The following is a 22827-nucleotide window of genomic DNA, read 5'->3' on the forward strand; positions in this document are numbered from 1 at the left end:
TTGAAAGCAGTTCTAAGAGGAAAATTCATTGCTTGGAGTTCATTCCTTAAAAAAAGAAAAAACCAACAAATAAATGATCTCATACTTCATCTCAAAATCCTTGAAAAAGAAGAGCAAAACAACAGCAAAAGAAGTAGAAGGCAAGAAATAATTAAAATCAGAGCTGAAATTAATGAAATCGAAACAAAAGAAACAATTGAAAAAATTGACAAAACTAAAAGTTGGTTCTTTGAAAAAATAAACAAAATCGACAGACCCTTAGCGATGCTAGTGAAGAGAAGAAGAGAGAGAACTCAAATTACTAGCATACGGGATGAAAAAGGCAATATCACAACAGACACTTCAGAAATACAGAAGATAATCAAAAACTATTTTGAATCCTTATACTCCAATAAATTAGAAGATAGTGAAGGCATAGATAAATTTCTTAAGTCATATGATCTGCCCAGATTGAGTCAGGAGGATATAGAAAACCTAAACAGACCAATATCAATTGAGGAGATAGAAGAAACCATCAAAAGACTACCAACTAAGAAAAGCCCAGGTCCCGATGGGTATACAGCAGAATTTTACAAAACCTTTAAAGAAGAACTAATACCAATACTTTTCAAGCTACTTCAGGAAATAGAAAAGGAGGGAGAACTTCCAAATTCATTCTATGAGGCCAACATCACCCTGATACCTAAACCAGACAAAGACACTTCAAAGAAAGAAAACTACAGACCAATATCTCTAATGAACCTAGATGCAAAAATCCTCAATAAAATTCTGGCGAATCGGATACAAAAACATATCAAAAAAATTGTACACCATGATCAAGTAGGATTCATCCCTGGGATGCAAGGCTGGTTCAATATACGGAAATCAATAAATGTTATTCACCACATCAATAGACTTAAAAATAAGAACCATATGATCATCTCGATAGATGCGGAAAAAGCATTTGACAAAGTACAGCATCCCTTTATGTTCAAAACTCTAGAAAAACTAGGGATAACAGGAACATACCTCAATATTGTAAAAGCAATCTATGCTAAGCCTCAGGCTAGCATTATTCTGAATGGAGAAAAACTGAAGGCATTCCCTCTAAAATCTGGAACAAGACAGGGATGCCCTCTCTCTCCACTTCTCTTCAACATAGTTCTCGAAACACTGGCCAGAGCAATTAGACAGACGAAAGAAATTAAAGGCATAAAAATAGGAAAAGAAGAAATTAAATTATCACTATTTGCAGATGATATGATTCTATATCTAGCAGACCCAAAAGGCTCTACAAAGAAACTATTAGAGCTAATAAATGAATTCAGCAAAGTGGCAGGATTTAAAATCAACACGCATAAATCAAAGGCATTCCTGTATATCAGCGACAAATCCTCTGAAATGGAAATGAGGACAACCACTCCATTCAAAATATCTTCAAAAAAAATAAAATACTTGGGAATCAACCTAACAAAAGAGGTGAAAGACTTATACAATGAAAACTACAGAACCCTAAAGAGAGAAATAGAAGAAGATCTTAGAAGATGGAAAAATATACCCTGTTCATGGATAGGCAGAACTAACATCATCAAAATGGCGATATTACCAAAAGTTCTCTATAGGTTTAATGCAATGCCAATCAAAATCCCAATGGCATTTCTTGTAGAAATAGAGAAAGCAATCATGAAATTCATATGGAAAAATAAAAGACCCAGAATAGCAAAAACAATGCTAAGCAAGAAGTGTGAATCAGGCGGTATAGCGATACCAGACTTCAAACTATACTACAGAGCAATAGTAACAAAAACAGCATGGTACTGGTACCAAAACAGGCGTGTGGACCAATGGTACAGAATAGAGGACACAGAAACCAATCCACAAAACTACAACTATCTTATATTTGATAAAGGGGCTAAAAGCATGCAATGGAGGAAGGATAGCATCTTCAACAAATGGTGCTGGGAAAACTGGAAATCCATATGCAACAAAATGAAACTGAATCCCTTTCTCTCGCCATGCACAAAAGTGAATTCAAAATGGATCAAGGAACTTGATATCAAATCAGAGACGCGCCGTCTGATAGAAGAAAAAGTTGGCTACGATCTACAGTCGGTGGGGTCGGGCTCCAAATTCCTCAATAGGACACCCATAGCACAAAAGTTAATAACTAGAATCAACAAATGGGACTTACTCAAACTAAGAAGTTTTTTCTCAGCAAAAGAAACAATAAGAGAGGTAAATAGGGAGCCTACATCCTGGGAACAAATCTTTACTCCTCACACTTCAGATAGAGCCCTAATATCCAGAGTATACAAAGAACTCAAAAAATTAGACAATAAGAGAACAAACAACCCAATCAACAAATGGGCCAAGGACCTGAACAGACACTTCACAGAGGAGGACATACAGTCAATCAACAAGTACATGAAAAAATGCTCAACATCTCTAGCTGTCAGAGAAATGCAAATCAAAACCACCCTAAGATACCATCTCACTCCAGTAAGATTGGCAGCCATTAGGAAGTCAAACAACAACAAGTGCTGGCGAGGATGTGGGGAAAAGGGTACACTTGTACATTGCTGGTGGGACTGCAGATTGGTGCAGCCAATTTGGAAAGCAGTATGGAGATTTCTTGGAAAGCTGGGAATGGAGCCACCATTTGACCCAGCTATTCCCCTTCTTGGTCTATTCCCTAAAGACCTAAAAAGAGCATGCTACAGGGACACTGCTACATCGATGTTCATAGCAGCACAGTTCACAATAGCAAGACTGTGGAACCAACCTAGATGCCCTTCAATAGACGAATGGATAAAAAAAATGTGGCATTTATACACAATGGAGTATTACTCTGCATTAAAAAATGACAAAATCATAGAATTTACAGGGAAATGGATGGCATTAGAGCAGATTATGCTAAGTGAAGCTAGCCAATCCCTAAAAAACAAATGCCAAATGTCTTCTTTGATATAAGGAAAGTAAGTAAGAACAGAGTAGGGACGAAGAACAGGAGAAGAAGATTAACATTTAACAGGGATGAGAGGTGGGAGGGAAAGGGAGAGAGAAGGTAAATTGCACGGTAATGGAAGGAGACCCTCAGGGTTATACAGTGGAGGGGGTAGAGAGAGAGGAGGGGAGGGGAGGGGAGAGGTGGGGAGGGGGGAGGGTGGATGATGGGAAAGGCAGCGGAGCACAACAGACACTAGTATGGCAATTTGTAAATCAATGGATGTGTAACTGATGTGAATCTGCAATCTGTGTATGGGGTGAAGGTGGGAGTTCATAACCCACTAGAATCAAAGTGTGGAATATGATATGTCAAGAAATTTGTAATGTTTTGAACAACCCACAATAAAAAATTAAAAAAAAAAAAAACTGAACTTTATACTGAAAAAAAAAAAAAAAAAAAAAAAGATACGGTGACATTGAGAAGATGCCTCCTATGAGAAATGGCCTTCACTAGACTGAATCTGCTAGCATCTTGACTTTGGAATTCCGGCTCCCTAGAACTGTGAGCAATAAATGCTGTTGTTTATAAACCAGCTGGGTTTTGGTATTTTGTATAATAATGATCTTGTAAGCAAGGCTAGATCAGCCTGAAGCAGGACTAAGACATACTGGGAAACCCACCAAAGGAAACAGGTGCATTTACATAACCTGGGGCTGATAACCTGGTGTGTTCTAGCCCTGGGCCAGGACAGAAGATTCTCTCCTCTGAGGATGCCCCAGACAATGTCATCCCCAAAGCGACAGTACAATCCTAGGATCAGTCCACTTCAATCACAGGGAAAAAGTGGGTCCCTGAGAACTTGCACCCATCTGGGAGCTGCAGGGGAAAGGCAGGAAATGCCCAGCAGGGGTGCACATGCGTAGACATACACACATGCGTGCACACTCATTCATGTAACACACACACACCCACATGCTCCACAATCTCATACTCACTCACACAGTTGCACACCAACTCACACTTGCTCATGCTGTCTCACACCATCTTCTCACCTAGGGCTGGAGGTACTGGGAGCCTCACTTTTGTCCAGGAAGCTTGCCACATCAAAGGCGTCTTCAAAAAGGAGCTGAAAGAAAGCACAGAACCCCTTAAGTCAGAAATAACTTCTCAGCTTGACACTGGCGAGGCTGCTGGGCAGAGAGTAGAAAGGCTTTCTTTGTACACTCATCCGCAAAATGCACAAGTGTCAAAGCTGGGGTCCAAACTCAGGGTCTCTGCTTCATAATCTTCCCCAGAGCTGAACATTAAGCTCTTCACTGCCGGGGACAAACTGCCAGCCCTGGAGATGGCTGAGAGAGAGGAAGTACTGGGACTGTCTCATCTTTCTAAAGAAGAGAGTGGCTCAGGCATGGGAGGTGGCAGCAGACCCGATCCTGTTTACAGGCTGGAAAGTCTCATCTGAACCTCTCTGTCTCTCCCCACCTCCCTTCTCCAGTATGTGCGGTGCAGCAGGGAGGTCCTTGCTAGATGTCGGCACACTGATAATAGATTGCTGGCCTCCAGAACTATAAGCCAACAAATTTCTGGTCATTATACATTACCCAGTCTCAGGGATTCTGCTACAGCAGCGCAAAATAGACTGAGCTAGCAATGTGACCTACTCAGGGTTGTTGCAAGAATTCAGGTCATACACCGGACACAAAATAATGGCTCAGTATGTTGGCTGTATTGAATATCATCTGCTTTATAAACAAAACAGTGTTGTTGAAATTCTAGAAAATAGAAACAGATAAGGAATCTAAGAATCATTAAGAATCCATCAGAGATACCTGCTGTTGCTATATCAATCCACTTCTCTTCAGTTATTTCCCCAGGCATATTATATAATGATAATGACAAGGACTGCTAGTAGCAATATAAGGATAATGACGATATGCTTCCAAATTTAGAATTTGGTTATTTAGACAGTTTTTGGTCCTTTAATCTGTAAATATTCTGTAAAAACATGATTTACACTTAAGATTGATGGATGTAGCAAATAGAAATGCAAGACGCCTAGTTAAATTTGAATTTCAGATAAAGAAGAATTTTTTTGTCATAAGAATTTCCCCCCAAATTACACAGGATATTTTTTGAAAAAAATATTTTAAAAGTTTAGCTGGACATGCTTTATTTTCTTTGGCACCTTATTTACTCTGGTGATCACCCTGAGGGGAGGAGGGGGTGTCCTCTGGCCCCTAGTACCTACAGGTCCTGCCAGGATCCCTCCTCACTCCTGCCCAGGACACTGCTCTTGCCCAGCTCTTCATGTCTTCACTCAGTTCACTTCCCTGTAACTGAATCCCTTGGAATTCTGGCTATGTGGGTGGTCCCTTCCAGTTTTCTGATGTCCTACTTAGATTTCTTTTGTTACTTCAAAGAAGCTCTGGAAGAGGCCATAGAAAGGCCTGTGCTCTCTCCTCACAACAGGCCTGAGTCAGGGACCCAAGACCTAAATTCCCCTCCATAACCAGAGTTGCAGGCCACACGTTGTCTCCATGTATGCAAAGCCCCCTCATGATCCAACCTGGAAAGGACTCAGATCAGGCTCCTTTTGGAGTTCCCACCACACTTAGGGACCACACATCCCAGACCTGAAGCAGAATGGACTGGGGCCTCCTGGATGCAGAGAACCCTGAGAACAGGGGCTGGCAGAAACCCAATTGTTAAACCTTTCCAGAAGGACCAGGAGCTGCAGTAAAGCTGAACTAGAAGAGCACAGAGCTGATGTAGAAGCCACAGGAGGAGCAGCTGTGGTTGGCCCTGTCTTGAGCATGAGTGTGCTCTGTTCCACTCACCTTCTCACCTGCCTGGCTTGACCAAACCCTGGGCAGGAAGCTCCTATTCTTGGGCATGGCTGGGGGAATCTGCTGCCTGTTTCCCTCAGCACCAGAAAAGCACCAGCCTTCTCTGAGAAAGGCCAGGCAAATCATTCCCATGATTTGGACATTAGAGTCTGGTTTCTCTTTGGAGCTGTTCTTCCTTGAGGAAATGTTCATGTTGGCAAATGCACAGGTGCTTGTATACACCACACACACACACACACACACACACACACACACATGTTCAGTTACTCAGGATTTTGATATATACTGTGTGTGTGTGTGTGTGTGTGTGTATGCAAGACTCAATGGCTAGGCACCTTAGGGTTACAAAGACATCTACCCTGGCTCCCCTCTCCTGTGTGCCTTGGGTATGAAATCCTGGGCTGCTGGTTGACTTGGTTCTCCTTAAACCATTATAGAGGACCTGCATCCTCTCATGGTGGACCCTACATTAGGGGAAAAACAGATGGGAAACTGGAGTATTCATGATTGGGGGTGGTCTAAGGCAGTAGCCACGGACACTTGCACATGTGCTCTGGGAGGTCTTGCCAATAATGCCTGGTGCATCAATCACCTGGAGTGCTCTTTAAAATGTGGATCCCAGAACCCTACCCTCAGGAATTCTGATTCAGTGGATCTGGGTAGGGAGCCAGGAACCTGCCTGCTTACTGTGCTCCATGGGTGATTCAGGGAGATAATGAAAGGCTGACTATCCACACATAGGACAGACAGAGAGATTTGAGAAAATGAGAGGGATACAATCCCTGAAGTAGGAGCTGGGTGTTTGGACAAATCACACCTCTAACTAGGACTGCCAAATAGAGGATAGGACTAGGTGACAGCTCTGTTGTTCTCTAGACTTGGACATGACTGTGGAAGTTTCCAGAAGGATTGGGGTATTCCAGGGCTATAACTGTATGGTCAGAAGCAAATGGAACTTCTCTGGTTCTAAGACTCCACAGAGGGAGAGACGGGAGACAAGTATGGCTGTCTCCTCAAAGGGACCACCCACCGAGGGGCATTTGGATAGTCAAGGCAAGGGGGAAGGGGGTCATAGCCATGGATGTTAAATGTCCTACAAAGCACTGGACAGGTGCAGGGAGCAAGGAACTGCCTGTCCCTGGGCTAACAGAGTGAGAGCAGCCTGGGCTCACATGGGAGCAGCAGGCTTTTGAAGTGCTCCTAATTCTGGAGGAGCTGCTGTTGGCCTGCTTCTATCTCAGAACAGGATGACGGCTAACACCACCTGGAGCTCGATCTGTGGACTGTGGCATCCTAACTACTGGAAAGCTGAGAAAGGCATTTAGAGTGGAAGCTGTGGTTGCCCCCTCTTCACCCAGTGGTTGCAATGTTTTCTGGGAACTGGTCACCTCTCTGGGTCTGTGCCTGATGGGTGCTTGTGTCATCCTTTCCCATTGGCTCAGTAAGCTGGACAATTTGGGCCAATGAGAGGGGAGGAGAGGTATGGTAGAAGCTTCTGGAAAAAGTTCCTCCTTAACTAAGAGCCTTCACAGGGACTCTTTCTCTACCTGGTGTACAGGAGGAAGAATGACCACTGGGGGTGAGAGAAGTGGGGAGGGGAGGGAAGGATGAGAAACCCGAGAGAAAAGAGGAACCTGAGTCCAAGGGGACACCACTGAGCAGGTCAATTAACAGTGACCTCCCTGACATGAGTTGTGCATTTCTTCATGTTTTTGTGGTTGGTGGTGGTTGGTTGGTTTTTTGCACTGGGGATTAAACTCAGGGGCACTTTACCACTGAGCCCTTTTTATTTTATTTTATTTTTGAGACAGGACCTCCCTAAGTTGCTCAGCGCCTTACTAAATTTCTGAGGCTGGCTTTGAACTTGGGATCCTCCTGCCTCAGCCTCCAAGCCACTGGGATTACAGGCCACCTGCCGGCTTTTCATAGTTTAATCATCAAGTCATTGGCAGCCAAAAGATTCCCACAGGATTTAACCTTCCCCTCTGCAATCCTATAGAAAGGCCAGGACACTAACAAGAAATACTGTTTGGTGATCGTGGAGATTATGCTGAGAAAATCAGAAGCCTGTGGTGCCACCTGCAATAGAAATGGCACCTCAAGCTTGCAAAATGACCAAGCAAACCCTGGGTGGAGGGTGACAGTGGTTCCTCTGCGTCCTCCGCTATCCCACAGGTTGCTCACCTCCTCCGGGGTGGACATGAGCGAGCAGCTGGCCCCCTGGCTGTCTACTCCGCTGTCCTTCACACTGCCCTCGGCACCCACGGGCTCCTGGCAGGCCACCGCGAGGCCCGGGAGGCCACCGTGCTTCTGCGCCCAGGTCTGCAGGAGGATGGCCTTCCTCTCCTCGGAGAGCGTCTGCCACAGGTGGGAGATGGCCGCAGAGATGATGGGGTGCGTCACCTCCTGCGAGGAGACGATGCCGTTCCCTGTCAGGAGGTCCATCGTCTGCTTGTAAAAGTTGAGATACCTGGAAGAGGACAGGCGCTGCCTCTCAGGAGTCTGTCCCTGCAGAGGCCAAGGCACCGTGCCCGGGCCACGCTGGGGGTGCAGGGCGCTTGGCCTCAAGCCTCTGCCCCCACCCCTTCAGGGCAGAAGCCGCTGTTGGGGAGCAGAAGGCACCTTGGGGACCAAGGACAGAGATTTGTGCTCGGGGCCCCTCCCTAGGTCTTCCCAGGGCCCTGCCCCTAAAGCTCTGCTCAATGTTAGGTGAGAGATGTGGCTGCTAAGCTCCCATCCATCCCCCCCACCCCCAAATTCTAATTAGGAGGCCATCAATGTGCAGGCTTGATAGACTGCTGCTTTAATCTGGGGTCTATAAGTCAGGCTCAGCTGTGGACTGGGTCTCCTTCTCTTGTGCCTCTGAAGGCCAATAAGGCTGCTGAAGGGTCTTGGGTCTGTGGAGGAGGCTGTGTCAAAGGAAGTCTGATCCAGCCAGCCTCCACCTTTATCTCTGTTAAGACCAGATATGAGGTTGAAAGGGGACATGTAGGGTGTGTGTAAAGTGTGGGGTACAGGGAGGGGGAACTCGTCCCTCATAATCACCATCAACAAGCTCCCCTTGTGCCCCAAATAAACACCCAGTCTAAATAAAAAACATTGTATTTGCTCTTCAGTTATGGCTTCCAGACTATGTGTCTAGCCCCTCAGACCAAGCCCAACCCCAGCCCCTCCTACATGGTTATTGTCCTCTTGACACATTTTTGTATATTTTCACATCATTTACAATGTGAATTTTACTTCATTTTTAATATTTGTTTCTCCTGATTATTTACCATCAGAAATAATACACATTCACTGTTGAAAAATTTGGAAAACACAAAAAAGTACTGAGAAGAAAGCCCCTCCCATAATTCAGGCTGGTCTGAGCATGCATTGAGGCTACAGCATACTCCACTTGGAGTTTCTGTCCCCTTCTCCACAGGAGCTCTGTGTGTGTCCAAACATCACCCCACCCAGCTGTTCACACCGTTCAAATTCCAGGAGGTCTGGCGACATAGCGGCAGAGGAATGTAAGAGATCAATTTTTTTCTCCTCTTCCTCTTCTTCCTCTTCTTCCTCCTCTTCTTGGTCTTCCTCTTCCTCTTCCTTATTTTCTTCTTCCTCAGTATCCTTTCTGACTGATTCAATTGGGCACCAGGTGGAGGAGCCATTCTGAGGAAAACTAGTTGAGACCAGACTGGGGAAGAAAACAGACACAAGTTAGTAATACTGTAGACCTGTAGACAAATATTCCCAGAGGACATGAAACTCAAAATCTTAGCAATGTTTAGTATATAAATAGCAATATTTTGTATATAAAAACTCTGTTTTTATACGTGTGTCTACACACACACAAACACACACACATATATTAAAAAATCATATTAGTGATACTAGCTAGTCTAATAAGGCAGGAAAAAAGTAAAAGGTATACATATTGGAAAGGAAGAAATAAAAATATCTTTATTTTCAGACAATGTGACAATGTGGAAAATCCCAAGAATCCACAAACATATGACTGGAATTCAGAAGGGAACTTAGCAAGGTTGCAGAACCAAGATCAATACTCAAAAATCAATACTATTTCTAGTAGAATAAAGGTTACCAGAGCCTGGAAAGGGTGTGGGGAAGTGGGAGATGGAGAAAGGATGGTTAATGGGTATAGGGCTCCAGGAGAGGAGGAAGATTTTCTAATGTTCTATAGAGATAACTATGGCCAACAAGAATTAATTGTTTCAGAATAGCTAATAAAGAAGATTTGGAATATTCCCAGCTCAAAGAAATGATAAATGTCTAAAGTGATAGAAATGTCAATTACCTTGGTCTCATAATTAAACATTATATATGCATATTGAAGTATCCCACTAACACATAAATGTGTACAACTACTATGTGCCAATTAATATATATGTTAAAAACATATATGTGTATATATATATATATATATATATATATATATATATATATATATTTCTGTATACTAGGAATGAACAATTGAATATTAACATTTTAAAAATTATTATTATAATAGTACCAAAATCATGAAATATTTAAGTTTAAATCAAAAGTTCAAAGTATGAGAAAAGAATAAGATGGACTCATCCACATTATAGAATTTTGCTCTTCAAAATACATTTTTAATAGCATGAAACACAATTTGGAAAGTCAGAACTTAAAACTAGCTTCTTTTCATACTGATAGGCATACTCCCCAATCAACCAAGTTCTGTTAAAAAGCAAACTTGCCAGAAAAAACAAACAACAACAACAGCAAACACAATGTTGTAATCTCAGAATAGAGAAAGACTTCTAAGTATTCCCTACAACCCAGGTGTCATAACAGATTGATAGATCAGACTTCATTTTTTTGCATGGCAAACACAAAAAGCAAAAAACAATAGGAAAATAATAGAACAAATGTCCAAAAGAAAAAATTTGGCAAGTCTCACCATAGAGAGCTAATTCCTCTGTATATATAAAGAACTTCTATAATTAAATAAGAAAAAGATTGCCGGTGCAGCAGGAAAACAGACAAAACAATAGGTACAAACAATTCCCAGGAATGGAAATAAAAATTATCTTGAACAAAGGCACTCAAGTTAATTCATAATCAATTAGCTAATTAATTACTAAAATATAATAATTACAAAATAAAATTAGTCTTTTCTATGTTGGCACCACAGTTTTAATTATTATAGCAAAAAATTCCTCCCTAATTATTATAATTTAGCTATTCTTTTATGAGCAGGTGATAAAAGGACTTATAAGATTTTAATATATGATAAATTTCATATTTTATTCCAGTAAAGAAAAGACAACTTATAATAAAGTTGGGATCACTGTTAGTCATTTGGGAAAAGCCAATGTAGAATTCTGCCTGACTGAAACCATCTCAGATTGGGCCCCACCTCACCATCATCCCAGTGTGATTTTTAAAACAAGGCTCCTAACTGCCACCTTCATGCACACATACACACATCACACCTGCCTCCCCTCTGGGAACATAATGGTGATCAAGTTGTCTATGAAATAAGATTAAACGTAGGCGGTTATTTTCCTCTTGACACATTTTTGTATATTTTCACATCATTTACAATGTGAATTTTATTTCATTTTTAATAATTGTTTCCCCTTATTATTTGCCATCAGAAATAATACACATTCACTGTTTAAAAATTTGGAAAACACCAAAAAGTACTGAGAAGACAGTAAAAGTCATGCATGATCACACCATCAAACACTAGGAAGCCACATTGTGTCATCCAGGAGGACTTTTGACTCCGAATAGCAAGTAGTTTACAGCCCCCTTCTGGGAGGGGGAAAAGATGGCTTGAACTCTGTTTTGTCAGAAGCCAACTTGGATGTACACCATGCCATTAGAGCTGGACATGCCCAGAGCCACCAGAGATGACAGAGGCCCAGCCATTGCCCCTAAATTCCAGGCTGTAGTAAAAGCAGCTTTGCAAGCTGCAGGTGAACGCAAGGGTTAGGTCATCCTTGGAGTGCTGAGAATATATCCACACGGCATGCATGAAAAGCCCAGAAATTGCATGAGTTAAATATAAAAAAGTACAAGAAAGACATTTCTCAAATCAGTCTTTCACAATTTAAATGTGACATTATTAATAACATTCTCCATTCAGCATCTGTGACATCTATGTGTACTAGGTTATTTTCCTCTTTCAAGTTTAATGTGCCTTTTCCTAGGTTCCTATGAGACTTTTAAAGTAGGCCAAGATTTGCATTTTCCTTATTTTCATATTACTTTCCAATAAAGCTATTAACTGAGGACTTTAAGAAATATATATATATATATAAGATACGAGATGTAGTAATACACTATATAAGATGAACACAATGATGTCATCATTCTAAAAATAATGTGCAAAATTTGAAAAATAGATGGATGGATATTCCTCAAAATCAACATTTTCTTTGAAAGGCGAGATGATTCATATTTTCAGGCCTTTCTGTATTTTCTACATTTTCTCTAATAATCACTTTCTATAGTAATCATTTTCTGTAATAATCATTTTTATAATTGTAAAAATAAATTGAAGCATGCACTTAAGATAAAGGAGAACCCAGGACAGACATCTGTGAGTGAGCAGAGCCCCTGACCATCTTGCACGTAGAGGGAGGGTGGACTACTGGGAGGCAGCCTCCAAGGCCAAAGGGGCAAGACAGCAGGTTCTCATTCTCCTGTGGTTGCTGCATCTTACCTGTCATTTCCAGAGTACATTCTGGCATATTCTTCCTTGACTTCCTCTAAGCTGCTTGCATTCCCATCCTCCAGATTGAAGGATTCTATTAGGAAGTTGAGGCAAGAGTCACAAAGGAGAAAGTCAGACCTGTATTAAGTCTCTCCTCCCTTTCTGCTCCATGGTGGAGCTCTGAACCCTCCTAGGCTCAGTACTAGGGAGTCCAGAGGCCATTTTCCACCTCGCTTTCTGGGTGTAAGAGGGCAGCTCAGTACAAGTACTGACCACTTCTCTGGTCTCTCAAGGTGAGGTCAGGTGCTCTCAGCAGCACCCCATTAGGAGTTTCATCAAACCCCTTAATCTGGTGACCTCTGCCTGTCCGGCAACACTGCAAGCTCCCTAGGGAATTGGACATCAACTTCATAACCAAGCACAGTGCCTGGCATACAGTGACCCTCTGTTGAGAGCCACAGAGGAAGGGGCCCCAACAAACTTCCAGCTGCCAGCTGATGATTGGCTCACAGAGGCCCCTGCAAACTCCAGCTGCCAGCTGATTGGCTCCTCTGTGTTGATGCTCATTGGGCTGTTTCCCCACCCTGTTAGACCACAAAGCTGCTCATTGGGGGACTTTTTTTTGGCTCTGCCCACTCGACACAGCCAATTAGCCTCAAGAGTAGGAGGAGTGCGGGCGTTGAGATGCTTGTGGGAAGCTGGTGGTGGCAGTTGGGCTCTGAGGGAATTCCTGAAGAGCTCGTGTGGTGTGGCATGTGTGTTCTAAAAATAAAGTTCGCTTCTGCTTGATAAGTGGCTCATGAATTGTGCGCAGCCAGACTGCGGCCTTTTTTGGCCCGCGCGGGGAACGACAGAGGGTAAGTGATAAGGTAAACTGCTCGTCCCTGAGGGCAGGGCGAGAGGATGGGTAGCCATTTTAAGATTCTTCTTTTGTTTTGTTTCACTTTTGTTTTATATTGCCTGTCCCTGGAGATGAGTGAGACAGAAGAAAAACCGCTCACATCTGAGGAAAAACTATTTGCGTCTGAGGAACAGATAGGGAGAAAGGACGGATGGATGTTTCAGGAGGATAGAAAGACTATTATAATGATTTTTTGTTGTTCCACTTTTGTTTCATTCTGTTTCAGTTTTGTTTGGTGTTATCTTGTTGGGTTGTATTATAGTTATAGTAGAAATATGGGATCCGAAATTAGTAAAAAACAAACTGAAAAAGTGTTAAGTAAATTGTTAGAGGAAGGAAGAATCTCAATAAAATCAAGAACAGTCAGGGCATACATTGATATAATATATAAATGTAGCCCATGGCTTTTTAAGGAGGAGTTGTTAAATATATCACAATGGAACCATCATGGTGAAGATTTAAAAAGAATAGAAAAGAAAAGCCCAGGGACTCTGCCAGTAGGCACATTGCCATTGTGGACATTTGTATCTTGTTTGCTTAGTTCAAAGCCTTCAGTTCAGACAATGGTAGAGGAAGGAGAAGACATATTGATTCAAGTAAAAGAGAAGGTCTCTCAAGATAGTTCAACAGAGGAAAAGATTCAAGTAAAAGAGAAGGTCTCTCAAGCTAGTCACACAGAGGAAAAAATTCAAGTAAAAGAGAAGGTCTCTCAAGTTAGTCAGACAGAGGAAGAACATTTAGGGCAGAAAAAGCCATCAGAGGAAAAGTTGCAACAGGAGACTGCTACTAACACCTTTCTATCTCCGGAGGGCGTAAGTGTCCAACCAACAGTGCCACCTCCATATGCTGGAAGGCCCCCAACCCCCGCAGTTGATAGATGGGATCCTGAGACAGGACCTCAAATATTAACATGCCCTGTATTTGAACAGGCAGGAGGGCAGCAAATTCACCATGCTTTAGATTTCAGAACAGTGAAGCAGCTAAAAGAGGCTGTAACAACTTATGGTCCTCAAGCACCCTTCACTGTAAGCATGGTCGAATCCATTACCAACTTGAACATAATGCCAGCAGATTGGGCTAGTATGTGTAAAGCTGTGCTAAATGGAGGACAATACCTGTTATGGAAGGTTTCCAATGAGGAATTTTGCAAGGAGACGACTAGGCAAAATGCAGCAGCTGGTTATCCTCAGAGAAATCTAGATATGTTGTTAGGAAAGGGACCTTGAGGGTCAGCAGCAACAAATTGCATATGATCCTGCCATATACTCACAAATTGCTGTAGATGCGGTTAGAGCATGGAAGACTTTACAAGGACATGGAGGTTTACAAGGTCAATTATCTAAGGTAATACAAGGAGCTAATGAACCTTGCGCTGAATTTGTAGATAGGCTTATTCAAACAGCTACCAGAGTTTCTGGGAATACAGAACAAGCAATGCCATTAATAAAACAACTGGCTTATGAGCAAGTGAATCGTTGGTGCAGAGAAGTCATTAGACCATGGAACATGAAGATTTAAACACATATATTAAATTATGTAGAGACATTAATGAACAAGGGCGAGTCTTGGCAGCTGCAGTACAATAGGTTTTATATGCCAGGCCAAACACATGCTACAATTGTGAACAAACAGGACATTTTAAAAGGAATTGCCCCATAGGAGGAGGGTTTAACAAAACTAGGTATCAAAGGAGCAGAATACTGGATATTTGCCCACAGTGCTGTAGAGGGAGACATTGGGCTAATGACTGCCATTCTCAAACCACCATAGAGGGTAATCCGTTATCAAAAAACAAACAAGGACCAGGTGTCTATCCACAATATCGTGGAGAAAGGCATCGGGCTCCATTGCCAAAAAATGGAGCTCAAGACAACAAATATATGGGGCACTGGAGGAACCCAGCAACACCATCAGGGTAGTGCCCAGGACACATTGTCCATTAGATCCCTCACTAGACAAACCAGAGGAAGCACAGGATTGGACACTGCGCCTCCACCAGAACAGTACTAACTCCAGAGATGGGAGTTCAAATCATTCCCACAGGGGTAAAAGGACCTCTTCCCAAGGAACAGTAGGCTTATTATTGGGACGCAGTTCTTCTACTCTAAAAGGACTTATGATAAGTCCTGGGGTAATTGATCCCGATTATAAAGGTGAAATAAAAATTATAGCCAGTTCTTCAAAGGGTATATCAGTAATTTCACCAGGAGATATAATAGCACAGTTACTAATAATACCCAGCCTACATGATAAATTTTCCAGTCGTACTGTAGAAAGAGGTTCCAGGGGATTAGGCTCCACAGGTGTAGATTCGGCCATGCTTTCTTTAAATTTAGATTCTCGCTCCATGCTAAAACTAAATATTCAAGGACATGAATTTAATTGGCTACTGGATACAGGTGCAGACCTTAGCATCATCTCTCGTCAAGAATGGCCAAAACATTGGCCATTACAGCAAGGCACTCAAATGCTTCGAGGCCTAGGAGTGGTGACTAATCCCCATAGAAGCGCAGTGGTATTAGATTGGAAGGATCCTGAAGGATGTGAAGGAACTATACAGCCATATGTATTGGATCATCTTCCCGTAAATTTATGGGGACGAGATGTTCTAGATCAATTAGGACTAACATTAACAAATAACATCAATCCAAATGCACCCACTATTATGGCTAGACAAGGTTTTAGGAAAGGAAAAATATTAGGAGAACAAGAACAAGGTATAGCAGCACCAATACAAATAGATCAAGGAACAGACAGACATGGATTGGGTTTTCAGAAGGGGTCACTGAGACAATAAAAATTACTTGGAAATCAGAAAGACCAGTATGGGTTCCTCAGTGGCCCCTGACTAAAGAAAAGATACAAGCAGCCCATGACCTGGTCAAACAGCAATTAGCGGAAGGACATATACAACCTTCTGTATCTCCCCATAATACTCCCATTTTCATCATCAAAAAGAAATCTGGTAAATGGAGATTATTGCAAGATTTAAGAGCCATTAATAATGAGATGGTTATTATGGGACCTGCTCAATTGGGGATTCCTCAATTGTCTGCTTTGCCAAAAACTGGTATGTTTTAGTTATAGATATTAAAGATTGTTTTTTTTTCAATTCCAATTCATCCTGAGAAAACTCCACGTTTTGCATTTACTATCCCTACAGTGAATCATGAAGGTCCTGATCAGAGATATGAATGGAAAGTACTCCCTCAAGGGATGGCTAACAGCCCAACTATGTGTCAAATTTATGTTAACAAAGTAATCCAGCCACTTAGAAATCAAAATCCTGAACTACAAATATTTCACTATATGGATGATGTATTATTAGCATACAAAGATAAAAACACATTGCTAGAACGTTATGCCACACTTACAAACTTATTAAAAAATTATAATCTAGAGATAGCAATAGATAAAGTACAATTAAATTTTCCAATTAATTATTTAGGAATTCCATTATCCTCAACCATGGTCTGTCCACCAAAAATTCAAATACGAGTAGATCAACTCAAATCACTTAATGACTTTCAAAAGTTATTAGGAGTCATAAATTGGATAAGGCCTTATCTAGGCATACCAACAGGAGAGTTGGGACCTTTATTTGATATCCTAAAAGGTCCATCAGATCCAAATTTACCCCACATGTTAATGCCTGAAGCAAGAAAGGCATTAAAATTTATTGAAACATATATGGAATATATGCATTTGGATAGAATTGATATGTTTGCCTTTATTATTTATTATAATACCAACAAAAAATATTCCTAAAGGAGTATTTTGGCAAGAAGGTACATTATTGTGGATACATTTTTCTTATTCTCCTAACACTATTCTTACTAGGTATCCTGAGGATGTAGGACAATTAATACTCAAAGGAATAAAAGCAACAAAGGGAGTGTTTGGAATTTCTCCCAATAAAATTATTACTCCATATACTATGAATCAAATTGATGAGTTAGCTAATGAGTTAAATACTTGGGCAATAATCATGTGCAAATCTAATGTTTCATTTGATAATCAGTTACCATCTAATCCTTTGTTGTCTTTTTGGTCTTTGCATCCTGTAGTTTTTCCAAAAATGACAAGAAAAACACCTATCATGAATGCTCCAAATGTATTCATTGATGGGTCAAATAATGGTACAGCAGCAGTAGTAACCCCTGATCAAACTTTTACATTTTTAGTACCCAAACAATCAGCTCAAAAGGTAGAGCTTAATGCAGTATCACAAGCTTTTGTGATGTTTAAAGATTCTGTATTTAATTTATTTTCTGATAGTCAGTATATAGTTAATGCTATAGTATTCCTTGAAGATGCTGGTAGGATTTCCCCTTCCTCTACTGTTTTCTCTTTGCTTTACACTATACAAAGTCTAATCTGGGACAGAAAAGATCCAATTTTTATAGGACATATCAGGGCACATACAGGATTGCCTGGAGCCCTTAGTTTGGGCAATGATTTAGCAGATAAAACTACACATGACATACACATTTTCTCTACACTAGAAGAAGCTACAAATTTTCATAAAAAGTTCCATGTCAATGCTAATACTTTACAAAAGTGTTTTAAAATATCTAAGGAACAAGCTAGACAAATAATTAAACAATGTCAAAATTGTGTGACCTTTTTACCACAAGTTAATCTTGGAGTCAATCCTAGAGGACTGATACCTAACCATATTTGGCAGATGGACATCAAACACTTGCCAGAATTTGGAAAATTAAAATATTTGCATGTTACAGTTGATACTTCTTCCAGATTTTTGATGGGCTCCCTTCATGCCGGAGAAAAAACTAAAGATATTATAGCTCTTTGCTTACAAAATTTTGCCACTGTGGGCATTCCAAAACAGTTAAAAACAGATAATGCCTCTGGTTATACTTCTACCTCTTTTAAACAATTTTGCTCATCATTTGACATTACTCATATAACAGGAATCCTATACAATCCACAGGGACAAGGCATAGTTGAAAGAGCTCATAGAACCATTAAAATGTACTTATTAAAACAAAAAGAAGAATTGGGAAGGGGTATATATTCCCCAAAGAAAAACTTAAAATAACCCTTTTTACTCTAAACTTTTTAAATTTGGATTCATCAGGGCTTAGTGCTGCAGAAAGGCACTTGTGTCCAAAAAATGTACATAAGCCCAAGGTACTTTGGAAGGATATTCTAACAGGACAATGGAAATGTCCTGAACCAGTAATTGTCTGGAGTTGGGGGTCTGTTTGTGTGTTTCCACAGGGAGAACAGCAACTGATTTGGATTCCAAAGAGATTAACTAAAGCGATTTCTACAGACCAAAAAGAAGATGATTTGGCTCAAATCCATAACAGCTGATATCCAGAACTCCAGTTTGGCAATCCTTACATCTTCGACAGAACCAGGATGCTTTTTTCAATATCTATTTTATTATTGCCCTTTCCCACATCATGAAGTTCTATTTTGTTTTTTGAGCTCATAAGACCTAGGTTAATGTTTTGCTGATCAGTTCTATTTTTTTGACTATAGAATTTTTAAACATTGCAATGGAGATTTCACCTGTAAAAAGTTATAAGGCCTTTACTATTATGTTATGTGTTGTATGTATTATATTATGTGTGCACACTTGTGTTTTGTGTTGTATGTTTGTATGTGCGTATGTCCATATAACATATATGATGAGCGCTCATGAAAAAATGGATCCAAATATTTTATTTTTATTCACGTGATTTAAATGGTTTAATTTAAATTGGGTAAACAGCTGTTGAGGATTGTTTTAGTATGTGAACAAAAAAGGAGGTTAACAGATCTGTTTGTTTACTTTCACCTTTCCTTTTCATTATATTTAATAATTCTGTTCAAGATAAGGTAAATTGTTCAGAAAATTGTTTTCTTTTAGTGCCTTCTGGAATGTTACATAATTCTTTCTTTAGCCATTATTGCCAGAATTCCTATCTTCATCCCAGTGCCGGTGAAGACAAAGATAAAACCAATCTACAGCTTCTGTAATAGCTATCACTGAACTGCTTGCAGAACTTTCCTGGACTATGTGTCACTTGTATGCATTGTGAACTCACTTGTATGCATTGTGAACTATCTGTTGGTGCAGCGACTTGTGGAAGTGTTGGGGTATTTTTGCTGATGGTGTCATCAGTGGTACAATTTCTCCAAAAGGAGCCTTCAATTGGCTTGGTATATCCTCTTCCCTTCTGCTTGTGATGGTCGTTCAGCTAAAATTTGGGGGCCAACAGAGTGAGGCAAAGAACCTCACCCCCACCGCCCCCCCCCCCCCCGTACAAAGACCTATCCAAAGGTGTGGCTGTATGCTGGACTGGTAGTCAATGATGGGTAAGATCCAATTGCAATGATACCAACCTAAGACAGGAGGCTGACGCCTTGAGGTCAGCTCATCTGATGACGGGTGAGGACCATATGTAGTATTGGACAACCTAAGGCAGGCACGGTCCCTAAGCCACATGCTTGTTGTTTAAACAGAGAGGGGGAGATGTTGAGAGCCACAGCCTAAGGGGCCCCAGCAAACTTCCAGCTGCCAGCAAACTTCCAGCTGCCAGTTGATGATTGGCTCACAGCTTCCCCAGCGAACTTCCAGCTGTCAGCTGATTGGCTCCTCCTGGTGATGCTCATTGGGCTGTTTCCCCGCCCTTTCAGACCACGGAGCTGCTCATTGGGGGACTTTTTTTGGCTCCGCCCATGCGACCCAGCCAATCAGCCTCAAGAGCAGTAGGAGTGGGGGGGGGGGTTGAGAGGCTTGTGGGAAGCCAGTGGTGGCAGTTGTGCTCTGAGGGAATTCCTGAAGAGCTTGTTGGTGTGGTGTGTGTGTTCTAAAAATATAGTTCGTTTCTGCTTGATAAGAGCCTCCTGAATTGTGCCCAGCCAGACTGCGACAGTTGTAGAAGGTAGTGTTAATGTTTGGGTATCTGAAATGCATGAGAATAGAGGGAACTCAGTACAGAGAAAGTGGTTTGAAGGGAGATAGTCTTCAGAATCCCAGGTGTGTGTGTGGGGGGGACAATGCAGGAATGTATTTAGAGCTGCTATATGACCAAAGGATGAACTACTATAGGGAAAGGCAGACTGGATTAAGGATTGGCTCCAGACCTGGATCATGAACCTAGCTTTATGATGAGCCAAGGAATTCTTTAGGATTTAATTTTTTTATTGTATAAAGGAAGTGAAAATTATTTAACTAGATTATGGTCTCACTTTTTTCCCTTTACAATCATGGTCATGATCCTGTGACTATCTGGAGCAAGGGGAAGCAGCACAAGCCACCATGATGCAACTGCAGTAGGGTTCTAAGTATACAAAAGCAGGAGAAGCCACATCTTAAGGAATTCTGGGGGCTGCAATTCAATGAAAAAATATTTACTAGGGTCTGGGATGTGGCTCAAGCATGCGCAGGGCGTTGTGTTCGATCCTTAGCACCACATAAAAATAAAATAAAGATGTTGTGTCCACCGAAAACTAAAAAATAAATATTTTAAAAAATTCTCTCTAAAAAAATATTTACTGGGTATTTTCTCTGTGCAAATATTGTATTCACTTTGTAGGAAACTAGGGCCAAAAATAATATTAGGCATTTCAGAATGGCCAGAACTCCAACATATTTCCGCTTTAAAAACGTATTTCTGTGTTTGACCTTATCCATGGGCTCAGCTTGCCAAGCCTAGCCTTTCAATCTAACAAAGTTAAAAGAGAGTTCCATTGGTCCCTTCTTCCAAAAGGGCCTTTTGTGAAGTTTCCCACTGTCCCAAGCCATATCTTTATTATTTCTCATTTATAAAGCAAAACACACTTTTCATATCCAAATATTTTCCTATTGAAACACCAATTAATATCCACTTAGAGCTGACATTTTAGTCTCCATAGACTAAAGAAGAAGTGGCCTCACTTTTTCTAAGTTTCAGAGAAACGCTCAATTCTTTTAAAGTATCCTTCCAGAAAACATTTGAGGGTGATCCATTCTCGTTAGCAAACGCCAGGCAAACCGTACAAGACACTGGACAACATATTGCAACCCACAGGCAGCTTCCTTTGACTCCTTATGCATACATCAGATTGTAAAAATAAATCCCAAATCATTCTTAAATATGTGTGAGTCAGGACAACTTACACAAACACATATGAACGCGGACCTAAATGTTCCCCTGTCCCGCTAGGCTGCATTGAATCAATCAACGTGTCCAGGACTCACACACCCAAGGGCATCCTTCAGGAGATGAGCATACAGAGGATACTCACACTCAGGGAAGAGGGTACCGTGCGTACACGACGTCCCCACTCACAGGACACTCGGGAGGCCACCGAAGCCCTGGCAGCCCTCACCCCTTGCCACGCGCCAGGGTGGAGAGTGAGGATCCTGCACCCGGCAGAAGATAGACCCGGCACATAGGTACAGGGTAGGGACCAATCACAGCCCTGTCACCGGCTTTCTTAGCCAATGGGGAAGCGGGGTGGTGGGCCAATGGGAGCGTGGGCAGTGGAGAAACTGTAACAAGTTGCCAGAATGATACACCAAAGGGTGAGTGCGGGGCGATCCAGGAGGGGCGGGCTGACCTTTTCACCTGGACCTGGTCACGAACCCCAGTTTTCTCATCCTTCAAGTGGGATGAGAAATCCCAGGAGTCGTGAGGGCTAGAGCCAGGCTCCCTGCCTCAGAGAAAGGTTTAAAACAATGTTGTCATGCAGGAAATGATGCGTAGTAGGGAAAGGGGGAATGAGATTTTACCTTGAGCAAGAAGACATGGAGTCAGGGGACTGAGAGGGGTTTCAGAGAAGAGACCTTTAAAAGGTCAGGTTAAAATGTAAAGAAAAAAAAGTGTTCACGTGTTGGGATAATAGGAAGTAGACAGGCAAAAAAACAAAACAAAACAACAACAACAAAAAAACATTTTTCCTCCCCAAATACAGATTTGCTTTTGTCTTCGAGTCTCTTTTTGCTTGTATCCCTCTATCCTGAAAATTTTCGTGATGGTCCTGACCCCACTACATCAGTTATCCACTAAGAGTTCCTCGCACACTCACCAATAAGTCCCTGAAAGAGCCGAGAGCTGCGCCCCCTTGCGGCAGTCTGACTGAGGCGTGCTGCTTTACCCCCAGGCCGGGGTGAAACAGAGGTCACCGGCTTGGCAGAAGCAGCAAAGGCTTTGGTAGCGCCCGGATTTGGATTTCAATCTGGGATTTACCTCACAGCGATTGTGACTGTTGTAAACATTGCCCTACCTAAAGCACACAGTGGGGTATCTTAAATTTAATTCTAGTGAACCAAAGACTCGTTTTTCAAGGAATTTGAGTGAAATGTACACCTTTCACAAAGAAACTGTCACATAAAAAAAAAAAAAAATCAGTAACAGTCGCTTCCTTTCCCTTCAAATTTAAAATGTTCATTTCTCTCTAAAATTCTGACTAGGTCAGGGCCATGTCCCTGCTGGCTCTCAGGCAGCTTTGATCCAGGAGC

General features: G+C 41.6%; 1 protein-coding gene across 1 annotated transcript; it reads right to left on the reverse strand.

Moving 5' to 3' along the window:
* Positions 1 to 3978: 3978 nt before the first annotated feature.
* Positions 3979 to 12790, reverse strand: LOC124099804 (stimulated by retinoic acid gene 8 protein-like; the record flags this gene model as incomplete). The annotated part of the gene is made up of 5 exons (XM_058582806.1): positions 12786 to 12790; positions 12476 to 12604; positions 9242 to 9451; positions 7957 to 8242; positions 3979 to 4052 (listed from the first exon to the last, which is right to left on the reverse strand). Coding segments are annotated over exons 1-5 (704 nt in total), but the record flags the coding sequence as incomplete, so codon positions are not given.
* Between the last annotated feature and the right edge of the window lie 10037 nt (positions 12791 to 22827).

This window comes from Marmota monax, unplaced genomic scaffold (genome assembly GCF_021218885.2).
Source record: "Marmota monax isolate L192 unplaced genomic scaffold, Marmota_monax_Labrador192_F-V1.1 WCK01_AAM20220418_F8-fsc01784, whole genome shotgun sequence".
Taxonomy (NCBI): Eukaryota; Metazoa; Chordata; class Mammalia; order Rodentia; family Sciuridae; genus Marmota; species Marmota monax.